Raw genomic sequence first — 10302 nt, forward strand, 5'->3', positions numbered from 1 at the left:
CTTCGTGCGGATGCGAGCCAGCCCACTATGTGCGCAACCAAACGCACATTTCATGTCTCAACTTGGGCTGGTTGCGATTTCGTGGGCAACCAAATGCGCCCTAAGGTATGATTATTTGTTTCCCCCTACACAACTTCTCCTCCTACATTTGTTTTCATGACAGCCTCTCTCTTTCACCGGAGCCTCAACCCTCCATGCATTGTTGTTCCAGGTCCTTTTCTTCTTCCTTTTGTGGTGGTTGTCGCCACGATGTTCAACCCTTACACACATCATTTGCTTCCCCTCCCCCTCTATCCCTCTTCGCCTTTCTCAATTGCCCTTCTCTTTTTTCTCGTTCGTGTCGTGTCTAAGTCATTGTCAGGCGAATGATTCCAACTAAGCTTGAACCGGGGGGACTTCTAAGCCTGCACGTGCTTTAATCGCACTTGTAGCACTGATAGCAAATCGGCATGGCTTTGTTTGCACTTGTAACACTGATAGCAAATCGGCATGGTCAATCGAGGGCGTTGATGCGCCACTCAACGGCTCACGCATCGTGCAGCACAAGAAAAAAGAGGCGTCACTTGCCGAAGCTACCCGCTTCAGTCCCGAGCTCTCGGACCCAGATGGCATCCACCTCGCCGGAACCCGCAGCGACCGAGACCGGCGACTCTGTCAAAATCCGCCGCCTAGAGATCGCCGACCGCGAGAGGGGCTTCCTATCCCTGCTCTCCCAGCTCTCCTCCTGCCCGGACCTCACCGAGTCCGAGTTCGCCGCGTGCTTCGCCGACCTCGCGGCCCTCGGCGACGACCACGTCATCCTCGTGGCCGAGGACCCCGCCGCGGCTCCGGAGCGGCGGATCCTCTCCACGGGGTGCCTCTTCGTGGAGCGCAAGTTCCTCCGCGGCGGCGGCAAGGTGGGGCACGTGGAGGACGTTGTGGTCGACGCCGCCGCGCGCGGCCGGGGGCTCGGGCTCCGCGTCGTGCGCCGCCTCGTGGAGATCGCGAAGGAGGCCGGCTGCTACAAGGTCATCCTGGACTGCACCCCGGAGCTGCGCGCCTACTACGCCAAATGCGGCTTCGTGGAGAAGGGGGTTCAGATGGCCGTGTACTTCTGATCCATCCATGGGGTAATGCGCAACAGAGACTGCATTTCTTTGTCCCGTCGCATCTACAGTATCCCTTTGTCTGTGGCAATCTGTTATCATATCATTATTCTGAACTTGTCTGTGTTAGTGACTGAGAATGCTATTTATGAATCCCAACTTTCTGATGTGGCTGTATGGCTTTGGCCTGTTTCTGCTGCGTTCATAAACCGTGCTATATTGTCTTGGTTAAATAACAGCGATAATTCTGTCGCTACTATAATGTTCCAAATATCGGCCAGTTAATCGGCATCTCGGTCAGTTAATTGCCACTCAGGTGGGTCACCGAATAGCCGATAGTAACTGATTTATCAGCCGATTAACTGCTGATTCGCCTATTTATCCCTACTCAGCACCTGAACGATATGGTACCAGTTACCGATATCCTGAACATTGCCTACTAGTGTAAATCTTGAAAGTTACTACTCCCTCTGTTCACTTTTATAAGTGTACAGTGATTGTTGCTGAAAGAACTTTTGGTACCGAGGCTCTTCAGGTTTCACTTTTAGAGATTGGCCAACTGATGCCCCGTGTAAATATTCAACATGCATCACCCTATGATTTGAGACATTTTGTGGAGTGCATGCTATTATGGTTCTACGCAGCTGGGTGACACTGCTAGGGACCTGGAGACGGTATCAAGATTGCCTGTGCATTTGCAGGAACATGATGAGTAGCAATTACTGGTTGATGATGACTTGTCAGAAACTTATGGGTTTGGTTTCTGGAATGCTTATTGGCTTAAATTTTCACTTCCATTTTCTGCTGGTGATATGTGACTCAGCGAGTACTATCCTCCACTCAGGACCCAACCACAGTTTGATTTTGCTAAATTGGTACCCAACACATTACAACTTACAAGCCAGTTCAACACCTTCAGCATTCGGCACTTGTAAAAGGTTACTGGAAACCAATTTGTTAATCATCACATGAAGAGTTATTATCTTCACAAGGTTATTGAAAACTAATTTCTATTGTGGGTATTTTCTAATCACTTTTCCCACTATAGGTTGTTTGGGAATATAAATCTTGCAATATAACCTTCTAGTTTGCTTTACCCCAACTTTATTGGTCCCGATAAAAATAATTATGTTGTTTCAATTGTTATTTGGTTTCCAAGTCGACTCAATTTGGAGTTAACAGGGTCAATGTAGCGGTCACATCAGATACGATTGTTCCACCTTCTAGTTTTGTTGAATAAGAATCTGCAACATTTGCTTCCATATTGGCATCCAGTACTCTATTTTTGAAAATCCTGCTCTGTGTATAAAAAATAATGTTAGTTTTGTTTGTACTTGATCATTTGGTGTTTGATTACATGTGCTGAAATACTTTCGAGATCTTATACATAACTTCATCTTCTTGTCACAGGTAATTCAGCTAATAGTCGATCCATCAAAGTTGATATATGTCCTTGGGGTCCATTCTGAAGAAATTAGTACTGTCATGGGGTACAGCTCTTAACCTGGCTGATTTTCCAGTACCACAATGGACCATTGAGAAGCTTCCTTGGAGCTAAATTCTTTTCCAGAAAATACATATTCTATCACGGGCTGGTACTGCTGAGCTCTCCTCATTCCCCTCCATTCGAATTGGATGTTATACCACGCACGTTAGATGCTATACCAAACAATGGCTCCAGATTAACATGCCGGCTAGTTTACCGAGCTCGATATGATTACCACTCTTTGTAGACTCATTTGCTTACGACGGTATAACTCGACGATAGTGTGAAGCCACAAAGGTTCTCTTTGTGGACTTTATTAATCATTAGGCATATTATAATCTGCCACACGGGAATTCTCAAGATCATCTAGGAAGGATTCTAGCCAGACCATGGTTCTAGCATGAAGCCTCCCAAAGGAAGCTAGAAGCTCATCCAAACATGAGTGTTTCTGTCTTCTGTTGGGGTGTTAAAAAGACAGTGTAGTTTGCTGGCTGTTCGATTCCGTTTGTTTCAGTTCCTGGATTATCGAAGAAGACATGGGGTGGCTGTTTTAGTTTATTTTTGCATGATGTTTGTAGTCATAACCTCAGAGGCGTATCCGATGATTGAAACAAGGGGGGTTTACAGTTTCTTAATGAATGAATTGACGGGAAGATGAGTACGGTTTCTGAATGAATGGATTGACAGGAAGATGATCGCTCTCTGCATGACCACAATTGTACCATGGCTCTCTACATATTTTTGCATGATGTTTGTAGTCATAACCTCAGAGGTGTTAACATGGGAAGCTGGGGGCTTCAGCTTTTGCTTTCAACTGTTGCGCCCCAGGGGAATGTAAGCTCCTGACGTAATGGTTTGATCATCAGAATTTGTTCAAAAACTGTTTAGAGCAAAGTGAACGAGACAATGGACATGGTGTGAAAGCGAGCAGTTTGTTATCTTTATTGATGACTGATGATGTGATTACATATACTATATATAGAAGCCATTAGAGAGGTATCTATACATACGCCTGTCCGGTTAACCGAAGCAACAGTTGCCAAAGGAACTGCAAGCAGAGTCCGCTTCCGTTAGGCCAAATGGGGCTTGCAGGACCATTTACAGAAATACACGATGATTACCAGGCGCATATCTCAACTCATTGCCACAACTGAGTTCCTCATTAAGAGCTACGATCAAGAATCCTCCGATGAACAAAGCCTAGGGAGTTCCTAGCAAGGAATTCACGTCTCAAAGGTAATATCACTACAAAACAGGCCAATCACAAGGAATGACGGACGCCCAGAGTCAAACAACAAGTCAAAACTTCAAGCACTTGAACAAAATATCCAACGTCTCAAATCTTCTATCAAGAAGTCATGGAACATCATGAACAGTAGATAACAATAAGCTAAAGCAAGACTTCCCAATATGCTCTCAGCAGATATGTATTAAATTCTAACTGATTGAAACAACAGACAGGGGGTTTAGTCCTCATCCTCCACAACCTTGGTACCCAAACCTTTAAGACCTTCCTGGGGGACTTCAGCAACTGTGACCAGAGAGTACAGCTCCTCCTTAGCGTCCTCCTCGTCGTTCCTCTTGCGGGCAATCCTGACACGGACTCTCCTCGGGACACTCCTGATGCCGCTGCTCCAGATGTGCTTGTTGAGCTTCACGTCAATGCGGACATCGTTGGTTCCCATGGCCTTCTGTGCAAACTTCCTGATCTCCTTGATGGCATTTGGTGCCTTCTTCTTGAAGGTGCTGTTCAATAGAATGAAGCTACAATTAGTGACTGATACAAATAGAGGATTTTGTAAACCACAAAGAGAGCATGAGAAAGATAGATGGAACATTACAACACAAGCAATGTAAAAATGTAATATATAAAACACAAACAAGACAAAGCAAATGTGGAGAAAATATAGTTCATCTGAATGTAGTGCCCAAATGGAACACATGACAGCATATGAAGGCAGCAAGTGTAACGATGAGCAGCATCTATGTACCGGGCATGTAACTGTATCAACCACAAGATTTAAAGACAGATACCTGACTATGACCGGGCATAATGGACTAGCTATAAGATAAAATGACAATCTAGTTTCAATGTAGAGCCCATATGTAACACATGACAGCATATGAAGGCAGCAAGTGCAACGATGAGCAACATCTATGTACCGGGCATGTAACTGTATCAACCACTAGATTTATAGACAGATACCTGACTATGACCGGGCATAATGGACTAGCTATAAGATAAAATGACAATCTAGTTTCAATGTAGAGCCCATATGTAACACATGACAGCATATGAAGGCAGCAAGTGCAACGATGAGCAACATCTATGTACCGGGCATGTAACTGTATCAACCACTAGATTTATAGACAGATACCTGACTATGACCGGGCATAATGGACAAGCTAAGATCAAATGACAAAATCTAGTTTCAATGTAGAGCCCAAATGGAACACGTGGTAGCATTTGATGGCAACACATGTAACGATGAGCAACATCTATTTACCGGGCATGTAACTGTATCAACCACAATTTTAAGACAGATACCTGACTATGACCGGACATAATAGGCAGATTATATAGTCAAATAGATAATAATGTGCAGTTTTAATGTAGCGCCCAAATGGAACACGTGAAAGCATATGGAGGCAACACATGTAACGATGAGCAACATCGATGTCCCGGACAAGTAACTGTATCAGCCACAATTTCAAGACAGATACCTGACTATGTCCGGGTACAACTGATCAATAAACTTAATAGATGAACAAACAGTTAGAGAGCAGAAACAACAAACAATATCATTCCGAAATATACAGCCCAAATGGAACACATAGTAGCACTGAGTGAAGCCATACGTGTAACGATGAGCAGACTTAAATCTCTCGAGCATGTAACTGTGCACAGCCACATGATTTAGAAGGCAGACACCTGACTATACCCGATTAACACCTAATCGAATGGTACAGATCGAAGATCCATATGAAAAAATGTGGGATCAGATACAAGAGCAGAATCCAAGAGATCGAGATACCGCTCGGTCATGCGATCCCCACTATCATCTAGCTGGAAGGATTTCGATCCATACAGGTGTAACAGCCATTCACGAGCCCACATAGTGCTCGCAGGCAGCAACCTTTCGCACCAGCAAATCCACTAGGCGAGCCCGTAAGCGCCATGGGGACACCCCGTGAAGCGCGGAGGTGGAATCTGACTAGCGGATCTACCGGGAGCGCGGAGCTCGGGAATTGAGGGGATGGGCGAGGAGGGAGGATTATACCATCCATGGAGGCGCTTGTGGAGGTTGACAGTGTACTCGCGGGTCACCACCTCGTCCTTGCGCGGGCCGGGGGCGCGCTTCTTCTCCGACATCGCCGACGGCCTCCTTTCGCCCTGCTCCTCTCTTGGCTTCGATGGAGGCTGCGGCGAGAGGAGATAAACCCTAGTGGGAAGGGCAGGTCGCAAGGGGTCGTGGCTTTATAGCGGTGGAAATTAGGGCTTGCTGGCTGACTGGGCCTCTCCGGGATGTTTCGTGACGGCCCGTTTAACTAGGCCCTTCGTCCATTTGTTATGTTTTTCTCTCTCTCTTTGTAGGTGAATCTGTTATGAAATTGGAGTGTGTTTGGTTTTGGGCCCAAGCGAATTCCACCAAAAACTTTGTTGCTAGTAGTTTGATTAATGTTTGCCTCCACATAATTTAGCGAATTCTGGCTGGAAAAATGGAGTAACGTTGACCAAGGAGCATAGTCACATCAGGGGAAAAAATCTAAGCAAAAGCAAAGATTTAGGTCATGGCCAAAAATGGGTACGACTGAATTGTTAATTATTTCGACACACTAGGTAAACTTTGTTCTCCCTAATAAACAAGATTTCGGAGGATAGCATTGGCAATCAAGAGGAAGCAAATCGTCCAATTTGCTATTATTCTTCTTTATTTATTTTTTGGAGCAACCAGACTAAGAGCATCTCTCGCCGACCGCGCAAACCGGTTCATAATAATAGTTGATACTGTGGACGGGTGCCGATTTTCCATCCCGAACAGATCCTGTAAAATCACTCGTCCGCTATTTTTTGGGGGATCCTGCATAGTTCGGGACGAATCCGCTATATCTATCGGATCCCTCCCTCTTTTTGCAGGGTCCTGCAAAACAAAAAAACGGTTGGCGGGAGGGAACTTTCAGCTCTCGCCACGGACTTTCGGTCGCCGTCCGCGAGCCGATCAAGCTGCCGCCGTACTCGAAAATGTTTCCCATACCATGTGGTCACTTGATTCCTTTCGGTACATCTTGTACGCTTTGTGTGTTGATCAACTTGATTCACTCTTTGACTTAGTCTTGAACAACCTTGTATTATGTCTTCTCTATGACCAATCTTTGGATAATTCCTTAAATAACACCTTCGTCAACACATAAACTCCTTTGAAAGTGCAACTAATCCCTGGGTGGTTTTGATAATTCATAACAACATATAGCTCATTGAACTAATATCCATTCAAGTTAAATATTTTAGAAAGTTCAATGATTGGCATGGCATGGATTAGAGATGTGGACCCCTTAAAATGCTATGGACAAAGATTGGCAAAAGCTCAAGACTTTTCATTTCTATTTTAGTGATCCAAGATCACATTGAGTTCATAGGAAAGCCAATACTATTAAAAGGAGACGAGGTGTTGCTTAATGGTCTACTTGCTCAAAGTGCTTAGTGGTATTGCTCCAAAACCCTCAGCCACTTTCTCATTTCCACATATGTCCAAAACTCAAAAAGTCAAACTCGGCCCCACTGATTTCACCTATTCGGCGCCACCGAGTTCATTTGACATAGCCACTCCCAAAAACCCTAGGCAATTCGATCGCACCGATACGGATCTCGGTCTCACCGAGATAGCCCTGCAAACTCTCTGTTGCCTGTTGTAATCATTTCGGTCTCACCGAAATGTGCAATCGGTCCCACCGAGTTTGCTTGACCAACTCTCTGTTTGCTCTTTGCTGAAATCGGTCTCATCGAGTTCAAGCAATCGGTCTCATCGAGATGAGATTTTGCCATAGCCCTAGCACATCGCTCCCACCGAGTTCTTCCAGTCGGTCCCACCGAGATTCCTAACATTCATATTTGAACTGAATCTATCTCATCGAGTTCTTCTATTCGGTCTGACCGAGTTGGGTCAAATGTGTGTAACGGTTGGATTTTGTGTGGAGGCTATATATACCCCTCCGCCGCCTTCTCCATTTGAGATAGAGCCATCAGAACGTGCCTACACTTCCACTACTCATTTTCTGAGAGAGAACCACTTGCTCATGTGTTGATACCAAGACATTCCAATCCAGCCACAAGAATCTTGATCTCTAGCCTTCCCCAAGTTGCTTTCCACTCAAATCATCTTTCCACCATAGCCAAATCTGTGAGAGAGAGTTGAGTGTTGGGGGGATTATCATTTGAAGCACAATAGCAAGGAGTTCATCATCAACACACCATCTATTACATTTTGGAGAGTGGTGTCTCCTAGATTGGTTAGGTGTCACTTGGGATCCTCCGACAAGATTGTAGGGTTGAACCAAGAAGTTTGTAAGAGCAAGGAGATCGCCTACTTCGTGAAGATCTACCAGAGTGAGGCAAGTCCTTCGTGGGCGATGGCCATGGTGGGATAGACAAGGTTGCTTCTTCGTGGATCCTTCGTGGGTGGAGCCCTCCGTGGACTCGCGCAACCGTCACCCTTCGTGGGTTGAAGTCTCCATCAACGTGGATGTACGATAGCATCACCTATCAGAACCATGCCAAAAATCTACGTGTCTACATTGTGTTTGCCTTCTCCAAACCCTTCCCTTTACCTTCATATGCAATGTTATTATTTCCGCTGCTACACTCTTAGAATTGCATGTGTAGGTTGATTGCTTGACTTGTACTAGTTGCTAAAATCTACCAACACTTAAAATTGGAAAAAAGGTTAGATTTTTATTTGGTCAAGTAGTCTAATCACCCCGCCCCCTCTAGACCTACTTTTGATCCTACAAGTGGTATCAGAGCTTTGGTCTTCATTTGCCTTGATTTCCATAGCTTTGGTGATCGTAGCCTTGGTTTCACAACCTAGGAGAGTATGGCGTCTAGCGAGGGAAATTACCATCGTAGAGCTCCTTACTTTGATGGTACTAATTTTGCTAGTTGGAAGCATAAGATAAAAATGCATATCCTTGGTCATAATTAACCCTGCCATTTGGGCTACTGTGCATATTGGTTTGCAAGGTGAATACTTCGAGGATGGAAGAGATCCGGATCATGAAACATTCATGGAAGAATTGAAGATGTTGCGATACAATGCTCAAGCTTGCGATATTCTCTTCAACGGATTGTGCCCCGAAGAATTCAACAAAATCAGTCGCCTTGAGAATGCAAAGGAAATTTGGGATACTTTGGTTGATATGCACGAAGGTACCGAGTCCGTCAAGGAATCCAAATTTGATGTGCTTCAAAGTCAACTTGACAAGTTCAAGATGAAGGATGGTGAAGGAGTCGCTGAGATGTACTCTAGGCTTGCTCTCATCACAAATGAGATTGTCGGCTTAGGAAGCGAAGAGATGACCGACAAATTCATCATCAAGAAGATCCTAAGAGCCTTGGATGGAAAATATGATATTGTGTGCACCTTGATCCAAATGATGCCCAACTACAAAGATCTCAGGCCAACGGAAGTCATTGGTAGAATTGTTGCTCATGAGATGTCACTCAAGGATAAGGAAGAGCTCCACAACAAGTCAAGTGGTGCTTATAAAGCTTCATGTGATATTCCTACAAAATCAAGTGAGAAACAAGTCTTCAATGAATAATTGAGCTTAATGGTGAAGAACTTCAACAAATTCTACAAGAATAGAAGCAAAGAGAGAAGTTCCAAGTCAAGATCCTACAATGACAAAAGATCTTCTAGTCATGATCGTAATTGCTACAACTATGGAAGACTCGGACACTACTCCAATGAGTGTACGGCTCCCTACAAGAGAATAGAAGATTCACCTAAGAGGAGAAGTAAAAGAGATGAATCACCACCAAGAGAGAGAAGGAGTAGAGATAATCGTTATGAACGAAGACCCTCTCGTAGAAGCAAGGAATCAGAAAGGAAGGACAAGTCATCAAAGAGCTACACAAGACGAAGACATCAAGCTCGCATTGGTGAATGGGTATCAGGTTCTGACTCCGACAACTACTGAGAAGTTATCACTCCGACTTCGAATATACTCAAGATGAAGGTGTTGCCGGTCTTGCACTTGTGTCATCCAACTCCTACGACATATTTGACTCGCCAAATGAAGGAATTGGAAGATGCTTCATGGGTAAAGGCCCTAAGGTATCACACCCCGGGTATGTTGATTTCAATAATGATGAAGATGATTTGCTAGGTGATGATGATTTACTTGTTGACAACACTAGTGATGAAAACTATGATGAATTTGCTATTAATCATGCTAATTAAGATGAAACGAATGACAATGATAAGAAGAAGATTGAGCGTCTAACTAAAGAACTAAGCACTCTTAAGTTAGCTCATGAAACAACTCTAGAGGATCATCGAGAGCTTCTAAGGACTCATGAGAAGCTACGCTTTGAGAAGCTAAAATTAGAGCAAGAGCATGGGTTCTTAAAAGCAATCAAGATGATCTTCGAAACAAAAGCTCTTTTTACATTGCCAAGCATTTACTTTTGTCTATGTATGTGCCACAAGTAAAATCTACCAACAAGAGCAA

At 44.4% G+C, this 10302-nt stretch overlaps 2 protein-coding genes across 2 annotated transcripts; one reads left to right on the forward strand and one right to left on the reverse strand.

Annotated features, from left to right (window-relative positions):
* Positions 1-528: 528 nt before the first annotated feature.
* Positions 529-3278, forward strand: LOC123138013 (probable glucosamine 6-phosphate N-acetyltransferase 2). The gene is made up of 2 exons (XM_044557905.1): positions 529-1109; positions 2496-3278. The coding sequence occupies exon 1, from the start codon at positions 606-608 to the stop codon at positions 1095-1097; it is 492 nt and encodes a 163-aa protein (XP_044413840.1). The 5' UTR covers positions 529-605; the 3' UTR covers positions 1098-1109; positions 2496-3278.
* Positions 3279-3858: 580 nt separating this feature from the next.
* On the reverse strand, positions 3859-6074 carry LOC123138015 (60S ribosomal protein L31). The gene is made up of 2 exons (XM_044557906.1): positions 5853-6074; positions 3859-4317 (listed from the first exon to the last, which is right to left on the reverse strand). Exons 1-2 carry the CDS (start codon positions 5942-5944, stop codon positions 4038-4040), a joined length of 372 nt encoding a protein of 123 aa, XP_044413841.1. The 5' UTR covers positions 5945-6074; the 3' UTR covers positions 3859-4037.
* Between the last annotated feature and the right edge of the window lie 4228 nt (positions 6075-10302).

This window comes from Triticum aestivum, chromosome 6B (assembly GCF_018294505.1).
Source record: "Triticum aestivum cultivar Chinese Spring chromosome 6B, IWGSC CS RefSeq v2.1, whole genome shotgun sequence".
NCBI lineage: Eukaryota > Viridiplantae > Streptophyta > Magnoliopsida > Poales > Poaceae > Triticum > Triticum aestivum.